The sequence below is a fragment of the Mobula birostris genome, chromosome 6 (genome assembly GCF_030028105.1).
Source record: "Mobula birostris isolate sMobBir1 chromosome 6, sMobBir1.hap1, whole genome shotgun sequence".
Classification (NCBI taxonomy): domain Eukaryota; kingdom Metazoa; phylum Chordata; class Chondrichthyes; order Myliobatiformes; family Myliobatidae; genus Mobula; species Mobula birostris.
This window is the reverse complement of record NC_092375.1, coordinates 157,031,211-157,055,859: the sequence shown is the minus strand read 5'-3', so window position 1 is coordinate 157,055,859 and position 24,649 is coordinate 157,031,211. Positions and strand designations below refer to the sequence as shown.

The following is a 24,649-nucleotide window of genomic DNA, read 5'->3' as shown; positions in this document are numbered from 1 at the left end:
CATTCTTTGCAATAACCAAGCCATATTGAACACACTTCCAGAGACTCTTAAAAGCTGACTTACAGAAACTCCTGGCACCATTCCCACTTGGCCACGTAGACCTGCCTTTTCATTATCGCCAGCCATTTGAGAAGCAAGTTGCTGTGTGAGGAGAAACAAAGCAAATTACTCTCATCCTACAAGTGAACAAAAGGAACATGTAGCTGGGCAACAGAGAATTGTAAAATGTACTCAAGAGAATGCTAGATACATAAACTCAGGTGGAGTCACTTTTGAGGAAGTAAATGCTGCAGGCTATTCTTGATGGTTTTGTGATGGCATGTTGTCACCTATATTTAATTAACTTTAAACTAAATCTATTAAATTATTTTGGCAAGAGGAACAAAAATGCTTAAGGAGACTTTAACTCTTGCTTCATCAATATTAAATTCAATAATAAAGTATGTACTCCATAATATTGGAAGTAGTTTTAAATTTCTCCAATAGCATGCTGTGATATTCTGTGTGGTCCTATTTAATTTGTCAGCGTTCTTCATTGTGTGCACACAACAAACATTCATTCAGTAACTGTTGGCCTGAGAATCAAGCTTACAATGCCGCAGCCTCATCTTAAGTTATTACATGACTAAGAGAAGGATGAATAAAGTGGAAGGAAACAATGTTATTGGCTTTCTTTAAAAAAAAACATCTTGATGATCTATTCCAACCTGAAAAGAAAATGTAAAGGCAAAAATGTTTATTTGGTAGATGATTTTTTTAAAAAATCAGAACATATAAATATTGTTCCTTTTAAATATTTCAAGTTGGATGCATAGTGAACCAATGCTGCATCAAACAATTAAAGGGCAACAGTCTTACTGTATGTCTATGAATAAGAGTTCACATAAACTAGAAATTCAGTTCCTTTTTTCAAGTTGGCAGATTCACTGCCATTAAGATAGCTTTTAATGTTCTCCAATCACAGGTACACCTCTAAATGGAATAACTAAATACTTAAGCCTTTCAATGTAGATGCAGACAGCTGCTATATTTTCTAAGTGCATTTCCTTGTAATAAACTGTAAACCTGGTATGAAAATGGTGCAGAAGGTGAAGTAAAAAGGGAAAAGTTTCAAGTTAGATCAAGGGACTAAGCTGTCTGTTGCTTAATCTTGTAAATTCTAAATTGTTGGAAATGGATCAAACAAATTTGGAATTACCAAAGCTGATGAAAGATGACAAAGATTATTTCCATTGCCCAGTAATTAAGGTTTAAAGCTGTGATTATTAGTGCGTTCAAAGTGAACTAATTTTCTTTCCCTGAGGATCTACTAAACAGGTACTTACATTTTGAAAGCCAGGATGAGTGGGATGTCCAGGTGGACCAGGAGGACCAGGTTCTCCGGGAATTCCAGGCACACCATCAGATCCAGGTGGGCCACGCACACCCTATAAACCAAAAATTAAATTCAAGTTCAGGAAAAATTACAATGCTCGAGTTAATTTTCAAGCTATCTTTGTATCACCTTGTACAAGTTAGCTTTATATTCATGAAGCAGCACAAATGCACATTGCTAATGATTATAACTATTTCTGTTTAATATTAGACCATAAGACTTGGGAGCAGAATTAAGCCATTAAGCCGGCCGAATCTGTTCCGCCATTCCTGCTGGTTTATTGTCTCTCCCAATCCCATTCATAGAAACGGAAAACCTACAGCACAATACAGGCCCTTCGGCCCAGAAAGTTGTGCCAAACATGTCCCTACCTTAGAAATTACTAGGCTTACCCATAGCCCTCCATTTTTCCAAGCTCCATGTACCTATCCAAAAGTCGCTTAAAAGACCCTATCGTATCCAACTCCACCATCGTTGCCGGCAGTCCATTCCACGCACTCACCACTCTCTGCGTAAAAAACTTACCCCTGACATCTCCTCTGTACCTACTTCCAAGCACCTTAAACCTGTTTCCTCTTGCGGCAACTATTTCAGCCCTGGGAAAAAGCCTCTGACTATCCACACGATCAATGCCTCTCATCATCTTATCACCTCTAATCCTCCATTGCTCCAAGGAGAAAAGGCCAGGTTCACTCAACCTGTTTTCATAAGGCATGCTTCCCAATCCAGGCAATATCGTTGTAAATCTCCTCTGCACCCTTTATATGGTTTCCACATCCTTCCTGAAGTGAGGCGACCAGAACTGAGCACAGTACTCCAAGTGGGGTCTGACCAGGGTCCTATATAGCTGCAACATTACCCCTCGGCTCTTAAAATCAATCCCACGATCGATGAAGGCCAATACACCATATGACTTCTTAACCACAGAGTCAACCTGCGCAGCTGCTTTGAGTGTCCTATGGACTTGGACCCCAAGATCTCTCTGATCCTCCACACCGCCAAGAGTCTTACCATTAATACAATATTCTGCCATCATATTTGACCTACAAAAATGAAACATTTCACACTTATCTGGGTTGAACTCCATCTGCCACTTCTCAGCCCAGATTTACATCCAAAATGTCCCACTGTAACCTCTGACAGCCCTCCACACTACCCACAACACTTCCAACCTTTGTGTCATCAGCAAATTTACTAACCCATCCCTCCACTTCCTCATCCAGGTTGTTTATAAAAATCACAAGAGTAAGGGTCCCAGAACACTTGTCACTGATCTCCATGCAGAATATGATCCATCTACAACTACTCTTTACCTTCTGTGGGTAAGCCAGTTCTGGATCCACAAAGCAATGTCCCCTTGGATCCCATGTCTCCTTACTTTCTCAATAAGCCTTGCATGGGGTACCTTATCAAATGCCTTGCTGAAATCCATATACACTACATCTACTGCTCTACCTTCATCAATATGCCTCTTGCCTGTAATCTTTGAAGCCTTTATAATTAGGAACCTATCAACCTCCACTTTAAATACACCCAGCAACTTGGCCTGCACAGCCTTCTGTGGCAATGGGCGGAATGGTAGTATAGCAATTAGCACAATGCTTTACAATACAGGTGACCCAGGCTCAGATTTTGTACATTCTCCCCATGACCATGTGGGTTTCCTCCAGGATCCAATGACCTACCCAGGTGGTAGGGTAATTGGTCATTGTAAATTGTCCTGTGGTTAGGTTAGGATTAAATCAGGAGTTGCAAGGCAGTGTGGCTCAAAACACCTGAAGGGCCGATTCCACACTGTATCTCAATTTTTTAAAAACCCACTGATTCACCACCTTCTGGCTAAAAAACATCCTCATCTCTGTGACATCCTTCTATTCTGAGGCTGTGCTCTCTAGTGCTAGACTTCCCTACTAGAAGAAACATCCTCTCCACATCCACTCTATCTTTCAATATTTGATAGGTTTGAATAAAATCCACACAACCCCCAAACCACACCCCCTGTATATTAACACTTCCATTCCTGGAATCATTCTATTGAATTTCCTCTAGACCCTTTCGAATGCCAGCACATCCTTTCTCAGATAAGAAAGGGCCCCAAAACTCCTCACAATACTCCAAGTGCTGTCTGAACAATGGCTTATAAAGCTTCAGCATTACATCCTTGCTCTTATATTCCAGTCCTCTCTAAATAAATGCTAGACATTGAATAAAATAAAATAGAAATACATTTCTATGCAGAATATCTCCCATCTTCCAGTTGGCTCCATTGGCAAATTAATTTTGTCTCTCTGAAAGTAAAGCTCTTACAAATAGAACAGCAAGTGTTAAAATCCTCTTATGAAAGAATATTTTGTACATTACAGTAATTGGACTAACTTATTTGTACTTTGTGACGTAAACACTCAATATAGTCAGGAAAGGGAAACTTAAAATTTCAGGTCAAACACCATTTGTTAAATTAAATATTGGGTTTTTAACCTGAAACATTAACTTTGTTTCTCTTTGCCTGATCTACTGAGTGTTTTTGAGATTTTCTAGTTTTAATTTCAGATTTACAGCACCTGCAGTTTTTTTTCACTATAAATTTTCATTAGTGCATTACACCTTCCTTACGTTTGATGACTTGCACATGTTAGTCTGATATATTTAATGTTCATGGTTTAAAAAAACCTGAGTACTTCTTGGCATTAATACTTTTTTCAACCTAAAGAAGCAAAAATGTGCATCAAGAAACTATTGGAACTAAAAGCAACAAGGCCAAACTTAGGCACAGAAATATTGATGGTTAAGACGAGCTTAATATTTCTTCAGTTTTGTTGGGGTCAGAACAGAACTTAAGCAATATTCATTTTGTTTTCATCTGCACAGCTAATTTCCTTTATATGTTATTAAAATCCTTTTGAAATATTCAAATGCATCATATTTTTTGCAATGACACATGCCTATCTTCTGTTACGTATTGATAACATTTAGTATTGTTCAAGCATAACTTCACTTCAGAACAACACACATAAAAGTTGCTGGTGAACGCAGCAGGCCAGGCAGCATACATAGGAATAGGTACAGTTGACATTTCGGGCCTACACTGAAGCCTCTTCACTTCAGAAAAACTTTTTTTTTTTTTTTAAATTTAGAGATACAGCACAATAACAGGCTCTTCCAGCCAAACAAACTTGCAGCGACCAATTACACCCTTGGCTGAGACCAATTAACCTGCTAATCCATACATTTTTGGAATGTGGGAAGAAAGCAGAGTGCCTGGAGGTTATCCACGCAGTCATAGAGAGACTGGTCGAACTCCTTAAAGACAGTGACGGAATTGAACCCAGGTCACTGGTACAGTAATAGCATTATGTAACCACGATGCAACTGTGCCACTCAATATTTTGTTTCCTGTTTCAAGATAATTGTTCTATTACTTCTTATCATCGGCACAGCACTGTTTGGTTCACGGGACACTAGACATAATCTTTCCTCACTTTTAAATACAACAACTATTTAAGGCAGCAGTTTTCCACTTACTAGTCAGTTCTTATTCCAGTTTAATAACAGGGTGGGGGGAGGAGAGCAGGATTATCTGTTGCCTGATATCAAAGGCCATTAGTAACCAGCACTATGTGGTTTCCACTAACATACCTCAGGGCACCATTTTGTACTGGGTGGCTGTCTCTCAATACATAGACTGGCTGAGCTCTCAAAAAGGTTTTGGCAGCTGAAAGAACTCTATACATCTGGAATGTCTCTTTACAGTGTATGAATATGTATTGTCATGCACTTTGGTAGAAAGAATAAAGGGGTAGACTGTATTCTAAAAGGGGAGCAAATTCAGAGACTTGGGAGCCCCACTGCAGGACTCCCTAAAGCAGGGATGGCCAACCTATGGCGCATGCGCCAAAAGTAGCGTATTGGATGATTAGAAGTGGCGCATTGCACCCCAGTGATAATAATAAAAAAATAAGCCTACTCATGCAAAAAGTATTAACCAAAAACTGATTTGTAGAAAAAATATCTATAACAGGAATTCAAGTAGCTTAGAGCTAGAGATGGGTTTTACTGAGAATAAATCTAAAACTTAGCAATTATTTTTAGCGATTTTATTATTTCATGCACATCTTTTGGCAAATTTTATCTTCTTTCACATTAATCTGTTTTCAATTTTAAAACAAAGTTCAATGAGTCAAACTAGGAAAGAAGGACTTTTGTTCTGCAGTCGTTTCATAACTGTTCAATACACGTTTGATACTTGTTTGATCTATTCAACATTTTCATACGATGTAAATTGACCTTTTCCAAATCCTTTTTAATAACTTTTTGTTTGTGTATAGAGGAGCAGAGTTAATGACAAATAATGATTTTAACCGATGAAATATGGCAGCCCAGTTTCTGTTTTGTTTTGTTTTTTTTAGTGTAGGGGTAAAAACTTTTTTTGAATCTTTCTCATGTTCAGTTATTAAGAGATTGTGAGGTTTAAATTAAATATGTTACTTGGAGTCTGGGTCTGTATATGTTTACCGTTATTAATGTAATCCCGATCTCTTTGTATCATTATGTTTATCAATTTGAAACTCAATAAAAAAAAGATTGAAAAAGAAAGATACTTGTTTGATCCTGAGGCGCCAGGCATCTGCACCAGTGGTGCGTTGCAAGTTTCTGCCAACCAGTTTACAATTGACACTCGTGCGCTACGGAGTTGTGCTTTGTTTGTCCTTTGTGAACATTCGCAGTTTTGTACTTTTTTGAAAATTAAGCCTTGTTTTTACATTCAGTTACCCATCACAGTTTAAAAAAAAATGAGCAAAAGAAAAGCAGGAAGTGATAGTAAGCATGAATTCAATGAACAGTGGGAAAATGAGTTCTTGTTTATAGGGGGTCAGTCAGGAAAACCATTGTGCATTGTTTGTGAAAACACTTTCTCACTTAATAGAAGACATGACCTTAATGGACACTATAAAACACAACATCAGACTGAAATAGAAGGAAAACTGAAGCTAGTGCTTGGGTCTGAGTTACGGAAAGAATATGCGATTAAGAAAAAGGAAGAAATCAAAAGAAGACAAAATATATTTGTTAAAAGTCTCATTAAGGTAAGTAATGTTTATCTTGTTTTTATATTAAATCAATATATCACGTAAAAATGATAAATATGTCTATATTAACATTTTTACAGGAATTGAATGGGGGTACAAGATTTGTATGGTGCATCTGAACTTGTGCGTGAAAAATTGATACATGGAATGTAACAGGTTGGCCACCCCTGCCCTAAAGTTTAACTTGCAGGTGTTGATACTAAGGAAGGCAAATGCAATTTTACCATCCATTCCTGAGGACTAGAAAATAAAAGCGAAGATTTAATGCAGAGGCTTTATAAGGCATTGGTCAGTCTGCATTTGCAGTATTGTGAACAGTTTTGGCCAGGCTGTGCTGGCATTGGAGAGAGACCAGAGGAGGTTCACGAGAATGGTCCCAGGAATGAAAGAGTTAAAATATGAGGAGCATATGATGGCCCCTAGCCTGTATACACTCGTGTTTAGAAGAATGAGGGGAGCAGGGAATCTTACTGTGACATATTGAATATTGAAAGGCCTAGATAGTGTGGATGTGTAGAGGATATTTCCAATAGTGTGGAGTCTAGGATCAGAGGGTACAGCTTTAGAATGATTCCTTTAGAACAGAGATGAGGAGTTTTTTTTAAAGCCAGTGGGTGGTGAATCTATGGAATTCGTTACAGCTGTGGAGGCCAGGTCACTGGGCATATTTAAAGCAGAGGTTCTTAATTAGTAAGTGTATCAAAGTTTACAAGTAAAAGGCAGGAGAACAGGATTGAGAAGGATAATAAATCAGCCAAGATGGAATGGTGAAGCAGACTCACCATGGGTTAAATGGCTAAATCTGCCTCTATATGTTATTGCTTGATGACAGGCTGCCAAATCTGCCCTTTAAACTGAAAGTTAAAAAATCATTCAAAAATAATTAAAAATTAGAAGAGTAAACTTATCTGCAGTGAAAGAAGTTTAAACTAACATACTTAATTTAAATAAAAGCTATTTCTTATTCTACTCCCAGCATCTCATAACTCCTACCCATCTGGATGAGCCTGTTGTATTGATGCTAGATTAATATGTCATGGGCTCAGGAGATGGATAACCCAGACTGAGAGTTGGAAAACTTGTGGAAATATGTGCTGTCATGCTGGACTTGAGAAAATATAAATACACAGAGCAACTGTTCTACAGCTGGTGCCTACCATGTGCAAAAGTATCTTCTCCTCCAAGGAATTGCCCATTTCTGGGCACATCTACTAATATAGCCATGAGACCTTGGCAGAAGATTTATTTCATTGCTTCTGTGGTTTCCTTTCTCAATCTTACTTTAATATGGTCACATGTAATTCAGATATCTTTAGTTTATTTATCAATAATCTTGCTATATTAGCTTAAATGTGTTTCTTTTTAACTTTTTCTCATCATATGGTCACAACATTCGGGCAATTAAGTAATGTAATTTTATAATACCTTACCAGACATGAAATCGACTATACCAGTACCTCAAAATGTGACTTTTGCATAACAATGCCTGAAACTTGTGGTCAAACTGTGTAAGTCATTACTCACCATTGGTCCCTTTGGGCCTTCCACTCCCCTTGGGCCTTGAGAACCTGGAGCACCCTGAAAAAATAAATGTTTTTATTGATGAAGTGCAAATTTTTAATTAAGATTAATGGATGTGAATTGCTGGATAAATAAGCATCAAGGATAAGGTCATTTAAGTGCATCTTCTAAGTTAGCAGCTGCTATTGAAATGATAAATAGAGTTAACTAACCAGTGCAAATAAAATTATTACTTGATCTAAACCAGACTTAGCCGAGACAGTAGGAAAGTGCCAGTGCGGTTGTTTATAACCAAAGGTCATTCTGGTCTTCTAAACAGAATATAATATTATTAACATCTATTCAATCATTGTGACCACATCCTCCAAAAAAAAGTCTTAAAGTTACACCCACATTGAACCCACATCCACCAGTTCTGTTGGCAGCTTGTTCCACACACTCGCCACCCTCTGAGTGAAGTCAACCCCTTCAGGTTCCCCTTAAACATTTCAAGATTGTATAATGTAATTTCCTGTATGTAAGTTTCAGGAGCCACTGGGTCACCTTTCACCCTTAACTGATGACCTCTAGTTCTAGTCTCACCCAACCTCTGTGGAAAAAGCCTGCTTGCATTTACCCTATCTATACTCCTCCTAATTTTGTATACCTCCACAGAATGTAGGAGAATGAGAGATTTTATAAAGTCCAAATCTATTTTCCCTTTCCATATATCTCAGGTTCTCAAGTTCCAGCAATATCCCTGTAAATTTTCTCTGTACTCTTTCAATTTTATTGATATCTTTCCTGTAACCAGAACATAGTGACCAGAACTGAACCCAATTCTCCTTATTAGGCTTCACCATCTTATTCGACTTCAATATAACTTCCCAACATGACAAATGTTCCAAATGGGTGGCCATTTCTATGAGAGTCAGGGAAGGCTTGTGGACAGCTTCTGATGCTTGTAGCATCAAATAGGCACTACAGTAAAACTAATTATAATCTACAACACCCATCCCCCGGCCTGTTTTTATCATATATGCATATTGTGCTGTCATTTGCTTTTTCTTGGGTTGATCTGCTTAGCACAACATTGATTTTTTTTTGCCCATCTCTTATAACCTTTGTATTTAATGCCTTTCAGAAGCCAATCTCATCCATTAAGATTTTTCAGAGGACAATTTTAGTGGCATTGCCACGGATCCCGAGTCACGCATAAACTGAGGGAGATTAATAGATTTTCTTCCTGAAAAGACTGCAATGAATAAGATGTTGCTTTACAATCAAAAATCCTTGTTAGCTTCAGGGACACCATGACAGATACCAGCTTTTTATTTCCGAAATTAGTTAATTAACTGTGTTTAAATTCCAAGTAAAACACTTGCTTCCAAATCACTAACCCAGATTCCTGAATCACACATACAGTGATCTCACCACCAAGCCATCAATAGAATTTGTTATGATTGCACAAAGCTAAATCTTTATGTAATTTAATAGATCAGAGGCAGAAAAATGGTAGAATATGTTGCTGGTCTCCGGTATCCAAGGATACTTAGTCTGTCTCTAAAGAAATAGTGTGGGTTTTAGAATGGTAAAGCTTTGCCCTTTGCCCTTTTATTTCAGTGAGGCACATCTGGCTTACAGTAAAGTGATAGGAATTTATACATAATATAAAGATCATGCATAAAATCTTGCACAGACTCAATAAACAATCTGTACACAAATTGCACTGGTGTTTGTACTTGTTCAAGATTTAAATACTTAGAAAAATCCCATCAACCACCAGAATTGGCCAGTGCAAAAGAATATAATTGTTGACAATTAAATAATCAAGAAAGGATTGTTCTTTTTAGGCTTTCCCTGCTTATATGACAAATAAACTCTTCTCAGGCTTCTAGCCAGACACAGGTATTGATGTTAACTGACATTTCAAAGCCATCTTCATCAGGGATGATGCCTAGGCATGTCAAGTCTGGTGGTATTTATACCTCCATCATCCATCCCTCCTGATTGGTTAGTCATCAACCAGTCAGGTTTCCACTTTGTTACCTTGTTTATAATCAAATTCTAGTTCTTACTTAGAGTAAGACTTTCATCTTTGTTCAAATTCTTATTCGCAAGCAGGAACCCGTCACTACCTCAAGTCTTCCCTATATTTCCACAATTTCTGGAAAGATCACCAGGATCCTGAAGAAATACCAGATTAATACCATCCACAAATCCACAAGGAAGCAATAATCCCTGCTTATGCAGGTCAAAGATGACCTGGGACTCAGGCATTTACAGGATTCCCTGTGAATGCGGAGCAGCGTACATTGGTCAGACAGGATGCACATTGGAAACCTGCATCAAGGTGCACAGAAGTTGTATCCGTTTGGGTTATCTGGAGAAATCAATTATAGCAGAACATTGCATTTACAATGGCCATGGGATTGACTTCAATGGCACAAAACTACTGTACCACACAGTCTTTTGTGTCTGCCTCATGAAGGAAGCCATTCAGATAAGACTAGAGAATAAGAACTTTTACAAAGATGAAAGTCTCACTCTAAGTAAGAACTGGAATTCGGTTGTAAACAAGGTGGGACAGCAGAACCCTGTTTGGTTGAGGACTAACCAAAGAGGAGGAATGGAGGACAGGGATAAATTTCCCACCGGACTAGACAAGATGGAGGACTTTGTCATCGAAACATTGGTTAAAATTGATACCTGTACCCAGCTGGAACCCCAAGAAGAGTTTATTCATAATCATTAGTGAATTTAAGAATCTTGACAGTGCTTTAATAATACAGATGAAAACAGTTTTTTCAAAAACTTTAGATGTTTTTATTGTAAATCATTCCCAAACTGTATGTAACCTGATTTTAAATCAGTAAAGATGACTAAAAATAATCCTTACTCATTAAATATACTTAAGTTTGTTTCAGATCAAAATGGACAACAAAGGTTTTGCTTCCTGAATACTTCTAGGTGTATGTTATGGATTTTGGGCTGCTGATCATGAAGATCACTATGAAATGTCCCTACCATGCACCGTCTTTTTGAGATTGCCAGTCTTTGTAATTTCATTTCATAATTCAAGTCAGCGTAACTGATGCAAAGATTAAGAAAGGCATTTTTGTTGGTCCATAAACCAAACAGGTCATCAATGACAGGCAACTTAAAGAACTTCTAGTGGGATTGGAGTAATCACAAGGAAGGCATTCGAGGACGTTGTTGAAATTTTTATTGGCAACTACAGAGCACCAAATTATTTGCAACTGGTTGACAACATGCTTCAAACAAACAAAACCATGGAATTCAACATGTCGCTAAAGATTCATTTTTGGCATTCCCATTTAGACTTCTTCCCTTCAAATCTTGATGCTATCAGAGATGAGCCTGGTGAAAGATTTCACCAAGACATTGCAGTCATGGAGAAACTGTAGCAAGCAACTGGAATTCATCAATGCTGGCCGATTATCGTTGGACAGAGTATTTTTGGACAACAGTGAGAAGTCTCAGACACCAAGTACAAATGATGATCAACAAAACTTTTTTTAGCTTAGTTGGACTATTGCAAAGCATCAGCACCATTATGCAATTAAACAAATTATATTCAATAAAAGTTAATTTCTTGTTTCTTCAACTTGCTACTTGATACAAGTAATCTGAAATTGTATTTGTGATCAGCTTCAAGTGGTCTATCATAAACAAAATAAAAATTCTAAGTAAGCAGCACTTTCGAAGAAATTTGTTGTCCAATAATTTGAAACTTCCAAAATATGTCAATTGGAAAGTTTTATTTTTGGCTAAGCCAGCTGCATTTAGCTGGCCTGAGGCTCCGGAGGGTTCCTGTATTGTGGAAGACGTCCTGCCTCGTCCCTGTGCCGAAGACGCCGTGACTACAGACCGGTGGCATTGACCTCCCACATCATGAAGACCCTGGAGAAACTTGTTCTGGAGCTGCTCTGGCCTATGGTCAGGCCACACTTAGGTCCCCTCCAGTTTGTCTACCAGTCCCGACTAGGAGTTGAGGATGCCATCATCTTCCTGCTGAACCGTGTCTACACCCACCTGGACAAGTCAGCGAGCACTGTGAGGGTCATGTTTTTTGACTTCTCCAGTGCGTTCAACACCATCTGCCCTGCTGTGCTGGGGGAGAAGCTGACAGCGATGCAGGTGGATGCTTCCCTGGTATCATGGGTTCTTGATTACCTGACTGGCAGACCACAGTACGTGTGTTTGCAACACGGTATGTCCGACAGAGTGATCAGCAGCACTGGGGCTCCACAGGGGACTGTCTTGTCTCCCTTTCTCTTCGCCATTTATACCTCGGACTTCAACTACTGCACAGAGTCTTGTCATCTTCAGAAGTTTTCGGATGACTCTGCCATAGTTGGATGCATCAGCAAGGGAGATGAGGCTGAGTACAGGGTTAGGGTGGGAAACTTTGTCACATGGTGTGAGTATAATTATCTGCAGCTTAATGTGAAAAAGACTAAGGAGCTGGTGGTAGACCTGAGGAGAGCTGAGGTACCGATGACCCCTGTTTCCATCCAGGGGGTCAGTGTGGACATGGTGGAGGATTACAGATACCTGGGGATACGAATTGACAATAAACTGGACTGGTCAAAGAACACTGAGGCTGTCTACAAGAAGGGTCAGAGCCGTCTCTATTTCCTGAGGAGACTGAAGTCCTTTAACATCTGCCGGACGATGCTGAGGATGTTCTACGAGTCTGTGGTGGCCAGTGCTATCATGTTTGCTGTTGTGTGCTCAGGCAGCAGGCTGAGGGTGGCAGACACCAACAGAATCAACAAACACATTTGTAAGGCCAGTGATGTTGTGGGGATGGAACTGGACTCTCTCACGGTGATATCTGAAAAGAGGATGCTGTCCAAGTTGTATGCCATCTTGGTCAATGTCTCCCATCCACTACATAATGTACTGGGTGGGCACAGGAGTACGTTCAGCCAGAGACTCATTCCACCGAGATGCAGCACTGAGCGTCATGGGAGGTCATTCCTGCCCGTGGCCATCAGACTTTACAACTCCTCCCTTGGAGGATCAGACATCCTGAGCCAATAGGCTGGTCCTGGACTTATTTCATAATTTACTGGTGTAATTTACATATTACTATTTAACTATTTATGGTTCTATTACTATTTATTACTTATGGAGCAACTGTAACGAAAACCAATTTCCTCCGGGATTAATAAAGTATGACTATGACTAATTTGTAGAAATTTCTCAGAAAATAACAATTACATAGTCATGAATTTGCTTCAAACTTTTGCTCATAGAGATTCCTTTTAAATTGTACTTCTGCAGAAGAAGTGTTAATAAAGAGCTTGTTCATCAGAGACTGCATTCAGAACAATGTGAACTAATTTCTCCATCTACACTGCTACAACAGGACGCTTTCATTAGATTTGCATTTGGTGAGGAAAATGTGGAACCATCACAGCCCTTAAGTAATTTCATTTCACTCCATATATATATGGATTTTCATATATATAATGTAAAAGCATAACAATGAATAATAAAAATACCACTTACTGCTGGGCCTGGTTGTCCTCGTATTCCAACCACCTGGGGAAAGAGATCAAAAGAAGACATTAATTGAACAAATTGACAGCAGATAATACTATTGTTTTAGTAATACAATGAGGACTTTATCTTCATCTTTCTTTAAGGTTACTTAAACGCTCAGTTTTATTTACATAAAATACAAGCTTTTGAATGGCCAGTTTTGGAACAGTGTAGTTACCAATAGATCACAAATGGTCATTGCAAAAAAGTTAAAAGCAGGTGAGCGTGAAAACAGACTATATAAAATTACTTACTCTGCGTACTTCCCCAGGTTCACCTTTCTGTCCCTGTAAGAGACAGAGACATTAGTTTAGAGGTACATCAAAAAACTTCTTAGATCTTGAAAAGTTTACTCTTTCTATATAGCTGGAACCATCTATGCTTTCTTTGTATTATCCTATAATGATCCTGATATATGAATGATACTGAATGTGACCCTGTACTTATATATATTTACAAGTAGGGCTATGAGCCTTCTAATCATTTTAACTTTGTCTTTCTAAATTTCCAAATAATATTTTTAATTTGCATGTTATGAGGATACAATGAGAATAGTTCTCTTCATAAACTATCTAATTTTTTCATGAGGGAGTCTCTAAGTAGTCCATTTGAATAGAGGTTGAAACAGTGTAGACACAAGAGACTGTAGATGTTGGAATCTGGAGATACCAACAACAGGCAGGAATGGGTCGGGCAGCTTTGGTGGGAGGAAATAAATAATCAATGTTTCAGGTTGAAACCTTCACCAGTACTGAGATTGGAGAGGTGAGATGGCCAGTCTAGAAACGGGAAGAGGAATGGCAAGAAACAATGCCAACGTGATTGGTGGACTGAGGAGGGTTGAATGATGGCAGGCAGATGGTGCCAGGTAGGGGAGGGGAGGGAGGGGAAGGGGGAGTTTGAGTTGGAAGATAGAGGAAGGTGAATGATAGATGAAGGCAGGCAAAGAGAGAGAGCAAAAATTCAGGTTTTTTCCCTTCCCCCTTCTCTTCTTCTGATCTTCCTGCCAAACCCCACTTCACTCATCTTTGTCTCCTTCCTCCTTCCAGCTCTATCTGCCCACCTCATTCAAACCGTTTCCCACCATTTCTTCTCATCTGATTCCGAGTGCAGTTCACCTTTTCCTTCGTTTTCTGTTCGAGATAATCTCCCTCCACTTGCTGTCTTCCATTTTTACATTCACCTCCATCCACCTTGCTCCATCTGTTGTTTCATTTTCTCTCTTTTCTCTCCCTACCTCCGACTATCAAGTGCCACTGTATTCCAATTCTACTGCCACTCCCCTTCCATACCTGGCACCTTCTGCCTGTCTGACACCCCTCCTCAGTCCACCAGTCGTCTCATTTCCACTTTCCATCCCCCGCCATCTTGCCTCTCCATTCTCAGTCCTAATGTGCTTCCTCACACCTCTGCAGCTTAACCCGTTGAATTACTTCACAGCTTGTTTGTTGAAAACTGTGTGTAACGCCCTGGTTAGGATTTTTACTGCTATGTTGTAGGTATTTCACTTTAGCAGTTCTGCTTTTAGTATGTTTGGGTTTGAGCTAAAGATAAGCTATGTTGTTCAACTTAGGAACGTTGTGTCAGCCAGTCAGGATGGTGAAATTGGTAGAAGGTTCTAGAGAATGCTGAGCAGAGAAGTTTTGTGACGGACACTGGTGTGGGTCAAGACCTTTATGGCAGAAGCTGGGAGAAGTCAGGAGGGAAGATGCCTGAGGAAGCTGTCCCATTTGCACAGGGTGTTGCACGTGGACCAAGTCATATTGACCCTGGACATACGGAGTCTGGAGAAGGTGTTTTTTTCACCGCTGAGTCCGGTGGCTGTTAGCAAAGGGCTAACGAGTCGCATCTCTAGAGACCCCCCAAGGAAAATGGAGGTTTCAAGTGTGTAACTTTGCATACTGTGTTCAAAACTTAGTTATGCCTCAAACAAGGCATAATGTTTTCGGGGGGGGAGGGTTTGCCTCACTGAAAACTAGAAAATTTGCATTCTTTTCATTAGAAGTAATGTGAGAAATGAAAAGCAGAATACAAAGAGATGAAATTAGTTTTGGATGTTGTCAACCTTATTTCAGTAGTTGGTCTCGCATCAGAGCTGTTTCTTATACCCCCCCCCCACGCCCGAATTATTTGCAGGACATTAATTGGATTGCCAACATGCTAATGTTTCATGCTTCTCATGCTTATTTTTTGTTATCCAGGACAAATTTCATTTCCAATCATTTTAATCAAGAACAATAAAACAGCTGTATGCCCATTCTTGAAATAATATCTGATTTTCCTGATTTAAAGATGTTTCAAAAAAATCTTACCTTTTCTCCTCTATCTGTTAAAAAAAAGAGAAAAAGAAAATAAATTAAATTAGATTATTCCTTATTGAATTAGTGAACAATCTTGGCAAACATCATGAGAACCTTCATGAATGTGATGAAAATACCCAGTGACTGAGCACCAACAATCCTTCTTGAAATTTTATAGACTCACTAACCTCTGGGTGAAAAAGGTTCTTTCCATCTCTGGCTAGAAGGGTCAACCACTTTTATTTTCAGGACAGTGGCCACTGCAGCCAAGAGAAACACTGTCCTGGATTCTACATTAAAAATCCCTGAACAGTTTTGTTTTCATTACCTCCCATTCATCCTGCTCCAGTGATAACACAAATAATGACTGTCACAATTAGACTGTCACAATAAAGTGAGTATGTACTCAAGAAATTTTGTTTGCTTTATAGTCTATAGACACAGTGACTTTAACTTCTATTAACAATTAACAATTCCAGAGAAAATACCTACAGTGTGCCAAAACTTTAAAACATGACATTGCAATCAAGTTGACAAAATTTCAGTTTTAGGGAGTTATTTCTCTACATCCAGGATAACGGCTGAAAACCCATCGACTCGCTTTCAAGGACTTTACAACTCATGGTCTCAATATTATTTATTACTTATTTATTATGTTATTTTGTATCTGCACAGAATATCTTCTTTTGCACATTGTTTTTTGTCCATCTTTGTGTGTAATTTTAAATTGATTCCATTGTACTTCTTTGTATCTACTGTGCATGCCCATAAAAATGAATCTCAGGTTAGTATATGATAATATGTATGCACTTTGATAATAAATTTACTTTGAACTTTGAAAAATCAGAAGCTGACTGCTTCTCCCATTTAGCAATGTAATATCAAATGATTATAATCTAATACAACTATGTAACCTTTGTTGATTTAAAGAAACAAGTTTAGCTATTGAAGATGAAGGAATCATGTTCGTGGTGCAGGTGCACTACATTTTAAGGTAGCTTCAGATTGGAGAAAGAAATCACTTTCGACCTAGGAAAAAGTTGGACAATTTCAAAAAATATGGAACAATTACATCATTAAAGATACCAATAAGTAATTACCCATTTGAGAAGTAATGTTGTTTGTCCCTTTGGGTGGTTGCTTTTAAGTTCAACAAATTCATTCAAACTCCCACTTCATTTCTCATTTCCTGGTGGCTTCATTAAGGTGAAAGTTCGTCATTTCACTCTGTCTACATTTAAACTGTCCTAAAATGTTTATAGTGACAGTAGAAAGTTTTTGTCATCATGTAACATTTCCTCATTTGCTACATTAAAATGCCCCAATGATAAGTAGATTTTCTCTGAAACTGTAGGCATGCACATCTAGAATCACGACATCCGTCAATGGAACAGTGCCTGCTTTCTTTAAGCTAATTGTTTTCTGATAAACAAGGTTTAATGTTCTTCCGAAAACAGCACATGGAGAATGTAGAAGCAGCATTCTTCTATGGTGATAATTATTCAAATATGTAGCATCAAGTACAATTACAAAAGTCAAAATCCAAAGAAATGTTTGAACTAGTGAGCTGGAACATCAGGGGAAAGGAAGTGCTCGTGAACATTATATAAAATGCAAGTTAGATCACATCCAGAATGCAGTGTGCACTTCTGTGGAATACCGTTAGAAAAAGGACTATGAAGCAGTCCAAAGAGATTCAACGTTGTCTTACCAAAAGTCCATGCATTAGGTAATAAGTACTACATGACCTAAACCTACATTCACTGGATAATAATGGTGTGGTTCTTCCACAAGTAATCTGGAAGTGACTGCTAACGTACCCACCCTGGATCAAAGCTGAATAGATGGAAACACCCTTAAGAACAGAGCAGGACAGTACAACACTGGGCAGATGATTCAGCCCTTGCCAATCTTGATGTTAATTTATACCAAGTGCCATCTTCCTGTGTATCATCCATATCTCCCCATTCCCTTCCTACTCATGTATCTATCTAAAGGCTCTTAAGCTCCACCACCTCAATGCTACCCCGAGTAACCCATTCCAGACAGATATCACTCTTTGTGTAAAAAAAAACCTTGCCCTTCACATCATCTTTAAGCTCTACTCCTCTGTCCCCACCCCACCTTAAAAGCATGCTCTCTTGTATTTGAATTTTCTCCCCTGGGGAATATATTCCGACAATCTACCCTATGGATGCCTCTCATAACTTTAGAAACCTCTATCAGGTCTCCTCTCAGCTTCCTTCTAGGGAGAACAACATAAGTTTATTTAACCTTTCCTTGTACCTTATAGTCTCTAATCCAGACAGCATCCTGGTAAAATTCGTTTCCATTCTTAACAATGTCCACAATCTTCCTATAATGGGGCAACCAAAGCTCAATACAAGTTGTGGTCTACTAACGTTTTATATACCTTCAGCATAACTTCCTTATTCTTATACCTACCAATAAAGGAAAGCATGCAATATGGCTTCTTTAACACCTTCTCCACTCATGTAGCCACTTTCCGTGAACAATGGACTACGATCGAAAGATCCCGTTGTATCTCAATAATATTAAAGGGCCTACAATTAACTGAACACTTTCTCCTTTCATTTGACCTTCCAAAATGCATCATCTCACATTTGTCTGATTTAAACTCCACCTGCCGCTTCTCTGCCCATATGTGTAACTGATTTACTATATATCCCACTGTTTTCTTTGATAGGCTCTTACACTACCACAACTCCAGCAATCTTGGTGTCATGTGAAAACTAACTAAATCACCCATTTACAGTACATGTTATCCAAATTATTGATATACAGTATATCACAAACAACGGAAGTCCCAACATCAATCCTTGCAGAACATTACTGATCATCAGCTTCCAGCCAGAATAAGTCTTTCATCCTGACCTTCTGCCTTCTGAAGCTAAAATAAGCCAGTTCTGAATCCAACTTAAAATTCACCATGCATCCAATACATCTATCTTCTTAATCAACCTACCATGGGCCTTACCAAATGCCTTAATAAAGTCCATGCAGAAAACACCCACTGCCTTACCTTCATCAAACACTTTTGTCACCTTCTCAAAATTCTCAATTGTTTGTATAAATCCATATTTACTGTCCCTAAGCAGACCATGACTTTCCAAATGAGCCAATTCCTTTCCCTCAGTATCTTCTCCATTAGCTTCCCTACCACTGATGAGAGGCTCACTGGCCTATAACTACCTGGATTCCCTTCTCAAACAAAGGCACATTTGTTACTCTTCAGTTCTCTGGGACCTTTACCATTTCTAGTGAGGACACAGCTATCTTAGTCAAAGCCCCAGTTATAACCTCATTTTTTTTTTCATTATTCTGGGATATATGTCATCAGGCCCCAGGGGTTATATTCCTTCATGGTTCTCAGAAATCCCTGGACTGCCGCCTCCTTCATATCAAAATGTGCCAGCGTAACTTCCATCATTTCCACTATCTTCCAAATCCATTTTTCTTAGGAAATACCAACAGAGAGAATTCATTTAGTACCTCATTCATTGACTCTGATCCCCTAAGCACAAATTCCCTCCTCTATGCGAGATTGGACGTACACTTTCCCTATTTCTTAATGCAAGTATAAAATGCCTTGGGGTTTTCCCACATGAAGTGAGAAAGAGCTAAGGACATGATTGTTCAAAGAGATTGAGATATCCTTGAACATAAATCATTAGTCCTAATAATCAGGTACAACCAATTAAAACAGTATGTCTCATGAAATATTTGTCTTTACAGCTAGTGATTCTCCACTTCTGGCTAAGCTGTTCTGAGTATAAATGAATAAGAGTGCCTATTCCTAAAATCTGGACCATCCAATGATTGTAACTATCTCTTTCCATAGCTACTTTGAAACTTTTCAAATTATGATCACTATTCAGCCACTGTGACAGTGTCAGATGTAATTCTAATGTTCCCTTTGATTAAATATAGCAGTGCTCATTTCTAGTAGGACCATTTGTGTATTGCAAATAAAAACTCTCTTGAATGCAGTTGAAAAGTTCTACACCCATCTAATCCATCATACTAAGGAGCCCAGTTAATATTGGGGGAATTCCCTACTACTGCAACGCATTTTCTTTTACTCTTTTTTGTGACTGGCCTACATATCTTCCCTTCTGTCTCCTTACGTTTGAGGGGGTGGAGTGGTATACAGTGTAATCCTAGCAAATTGATTGCTCCTTCATTTACAGAACTGAACATTTTGAACAAGATAGTGTAACCTTAATGATCAGAACCAGTTATTCAAAGATTCAAAGTAAATTTATTATCAAAGAATGTATATGTAATGCTCAGGTTAAGATTGTTACTTCCATGCTGCAGGTATTTCATTTTAGCCATCCTGTAAGAGCAGTCTTTTCTGCTTTTAGCATGTTTGGGCTTGGGCTAAAGATAAGAGGCTATGTTGTTCAGCTAGGGACTGTTGTGTCAGTCAATCAGGATGGTGGAATTGGCAGAAATTTCCAGAGATCGATAGGCAAAGAAGCTTTGTGATGGACACTGGTGGGGGTCAAGGGAGCTGGGAGAAGAGAGGAGGGAAGATGGCTGAGGATGCTGTCCCTGTTGTACAAGGTGCTTTTTACAGATGAATGACTTCAAGGAGGAAGGACTGATACCCCCCGTACAGTCTGTTATTTCTTGCCGACAGCTAATTGCATTGGTGGGGGGGGCACACAATTTACACAGTATTCGCACAGATTGGGGTTCAGGTGGTCAAGACATCCCAACTTCCCAGTTGGGGGACCCAAGTCTTACCAACCCTAGACATACAGAGTCTGAGAAAGGTGGTTTTCTCACCACTGAGTTAAGTGGCTGTTAGGGGGAGCTAACGAGCCACATCATTAAAGACTCCCAGTAAAGGGGGTCTCATATAAATTATACAACTAATGGATAGTGGAAATGTGAAATTCTCTCCTAACTCAAAGTAATAAAGAGGAGCTGAATTCATAATAGTACATCTGAGATTGATAGAAGTTTTATACTATACAGGTACTTCATTTCATGAGGCCAAATTGGTTCAGATGGAGTGAGGTACAAATGTACTTTGTACTGCAGAGGGATTGAATGATCTGTTTCTAATAGTTGGATCCTTTGAGGCTTATAACAAAGCCTGTCTTAACCTATGAAAGATACAATTTATTTGTAGAGAAAAAAAATTTTGAAAACACAAGTTGAAGAACACTAAGTCAACTATTCAGACATCCTTTGCAACTTCTTGAAGCGCAAATAAATTACTGTGAAATGAACAATGCAATTGCAGAAGGAAAGGAAACTTACTTCAATAAGCTTTTGATGTGACCCAGTATAGTGTGGGTTACTTACCGTGTAGATGCTGATCTGTTGAATCAGATTGACACACGGGACAGCAACTTCCAAATGGGATATATGGCCTGTCGCAGTCATGCAGTTCGTCACAGGCTATCTCATCACACAGTACTATTCCTTCATCACACACACAAATTTGACAGGGCTCCGGCTTCCAGACATCTTTATTCTGGTAGGAATGACCATATTGAGTGCAGGATAAAGGATCTAGTGAAAGGAGAGTAAAAATAAATATTTGGGAAATCGTGCCGATTCAATCAAAAATATATCAATTGCAATTCACTTGTATCAGGTCCACAGTTGCATCTGTTTCATGACAGGAACAAGCAATGACTTGAACAAACAGAAACAACGGCAAATGTGTATGGCTACAAATGAGAGAAGAGTCAGAATTATTTTTATCTAGGCTCAACAATTAGTTCTAGGAAAAAGAATGAGATTTTCAAATCTATATTTTAACTTAGGATTGAATGATCTAACTGGAAAAGAAAAAGAAATTTATGAAGAGAGTAACGTCCTTAAATTATTATTTATAATCATTTTAGTAATATGGATGTAGGCAGGAAGTTTCCAGAATCGGCCATTAACCTATTCTAAATTCCATGGATTTGTTACGATTAACTCTACATTTCCTGGAACCATCATACTTTACAGGGAATGTTGCGAAACATTTTTGAAAGAATAGCCAATGAGTGGACAAAAATGCCTTAACAGTGAAAGAAGTCAGAAGAGAAGGGCCAGACAAGAAGGTGACAGTAATTCATGGTCAAGCTGACAGGAAGTTGTCAGTAACTCAAAGAACTATGTGTTACAGTAGTGGTGTGCAGAAGAGCAGCTCTGAATACACAACACACCAATCCCTGAAGTGGATGGGCTACAGCAGAGGAAGGCCATGAACATACACTCAGTGGCCACTTTATAAGGTACATTAGGTTTATTAGGTAAAAGCAAGTTTAGTAAGTTAGGCAATAAGCAGTACAAGCATATCGTCAGAAGGTTTGGGCACCATAAACTACCAAAGAGACACTTACTTAACACTGAATCCAATGGATTCTTGGTGATAAAAACTCTTTTTAATGGAAGGAGCAATGGCTTCCAGAGGAAGGTAACACTAGTTTGCAGCCTTCCCTCTCTTTGCTGATTTACATTGACCCCCCCCCCCCGCCTTACTGGAAAATGGAACCAATCGTAATCTTCCATATTACCTCACCCCTTTCTGTCACGAACCTTTACCTATCCTGCATCCTTTCCACATCTCTGCAATAATCCATATTTCCTGAACTCTGCTACATGCAGCCTCTCCTTCTGCAGCTTGAACAGAACTTGCTGGAGTTCCTACCCAAATATTCTCCAGCTCTCATCTTCTCTCTTTCTCCAAAGGATTGGCACCACACAGTTCCTGCATCTCGACAGACAAGGTAGTGGGTCAATGCCCTTGTCAGAACTGTTGAATGTATTGCTAGTACTGACAACAGCTGAGGAGAAGTCATCAGCTTTCACAAAAGCAGCAGGAAATACGGGGAAGAAGACCAGGTAACTCTGCTCTCAGTTTTACAAACCAGATGTCCTGTGAGCTTCTTATGAATTAAAAAGCACATGGAAAAAGATCCTTGGTTAGATTGCAATGATGGTCAATCTCAACTTTGGGCTCATAGTTTGTAAGGTGAATATTTTCCAACAGCATAAAAATATGGGAAATAACCTATATACCCCTGGTCTGCACGAGTGCAAGAGCTACTTTTAGGTATGCTCTAACTGCACAGTAGAGGTACCCAATAATAATCAAATCAGTCATTGCTCCTTTCATATATGCTCAGATAACAAATCTCACTTAGAGGTCGCCTTCAGTTTTCCGTTCTTTTTCTTTCCAAATCTTTTTATTGTTATACAAAAGAAATAACACAAGTACATTGAAGTAACAACACTTACAATGACTCAAAAAAGACATTATCTTAAAGATTGAAAAAAAATTTGCGATAACCAAAAAAAACCTACTAAGCAGAAAAAGTTTGAAAAAAAAACCCATTAGGTGTACAACCCCGGAGCAATGCATCATACAAAAAAGCTTCTAAAAATAAACATCAAACCGCCAGCAAGAAAAGAAAATATACCAAAAAATTTACAATTAGATCATGGAAAAAATCTATCAGTTAGCTCAAAGGACAATAACGAGCAAATGAGCCCCATCTTTTCTCAAAATCAAATAAAGGTTCAAAGGTTCGACTTCTAATTTTCTCCAAACTAAGACATAGCATCACTTGAGAGAACCATTGTGACAAAGTGGGAGCTGATGTATCCTTCCACTTCAACAAATTGGCCCTCCTAGCTATCAATGTAACAAATGCAATAACATGTTGGTCAGACACAGAAATACCATGAATATTTTGAGGAATTATTCCAAAAGGCACTGTTAATTTATTAGGTTGTAGATTAATTTTAAGTGCTTTAGAAATTGTTGACAAAACTGCCTTCCAAAACTGTTCCAATATAGAACAAGACCTTCAGTTTTATATGTACTTGATATTTCTAGCTTACAACATGCAGTCAGTTATATCTTGGCTCATCTGTGAAGTATATATACGTGATTACTTTTGTCCTATAAGTATTGTATGACCCACTAAGTAAAGGCTCGTAACCATGAATCAAAGAAGCCAACACTCTAGAGAGCAATGCTTCCTTGAAAAACCAACTGACAACTATACTCAGAAGAAACACTTCTGAAGCTGTTAGATCCATGAATGTTTACCCATTTTAGGGATATCATCAACAGCACAAATACTGTGCATTAACTGCTCGCTATTTGAAAAGCACCATAAACTTGAATATATTTCTTTGTACAATAATGCAGGTAGGTATTTTCAGCGTAATACTTGTTAGTGAGTAGAGGTGTGAGATTCTGTTCTTTCAATTATTATGGTTTCATATTAAAATTAATTCAAACTTGATTTATATCTTGAAATATAATCAAACAGAACCACTTATTGTTTAAGTTTTTGCTATATATTATTGGAGAAGCAAGCTAACTTTGACAATGTACTGCACCAATGGTCCAGATCTACATTCATTTGGGTTGCAGCTCCTCTATGCAAAATGCGTTTGCCAAATCATGTGTGGTATTTTACACATCCATTACCTATTTAAAACAGTTAACAGATCCATTAATATAGTGCACACAGAGGTCTTAACTCAATAGATACAACACAGTAGATACTTCATGTGTGCTACAATATTATAAACTCCCTTTCCGCTCAGAGGAAGTCTAGATCTGATAATGTAGAGAGGGAAATAGCAGTTCTGTTTGGTAAAAGGTATCAAAATACTGGAGCTGAAATTGGTGATGAATGTGCATTTCCAGTCTGATTCACTTACTACAATATCCCACAGGTCCTTCCAACAAAATAAGAACTTTGGTTGTGTTTTCTTTACAATAATTGGCCATAATTATATGGTATATTCAAATCATGATGTCA

General features: G+C 38.5%; 1 protein-coding gene across 2 annotated transcripts in view; it reads right to left on the bottom strand.

Annotated features, from left to right (window-relative positions):
- LOC140199504 (uncharacterized) overlaps positions 1-24,649 on the bottom strand; it is a 288,437-nt gene that overhangs the window by 136,713 nt on the left and 127,075 nt on the right. For both annotated transcript variants that reach the window (XM_072261701.1, XM_072261702.1), the window contains exons 2-8: positions 21,177-21,386; positions 15,849-15,862; positions 13,791-13,823; positions 13,504-13,536; positions 7,987-8,040; positions 1,326-1,427; positions 64-141 (exon numbers count right to left, since the gene is read on the bottom strand). In XM_072261701.1, the coding sequence (XP_072117802.1) occupies positions 64-141; positions 1,326-1,427; positions 7,987-8,040; positions 13,504-13,536; positions 13,791-13,823; positions 15,849-15,862; positions 21,177-21,386 (524 nt within the window). The remainder of the gene's footprint in view (positions 1-63; positions 142-1,325; positions 1,428-7,986; positions 8,041-13,503; positions 13,537-13,790; positions 13,824-15,848; positions 15,863-21,176; positions 21,387-24,649) is intronic.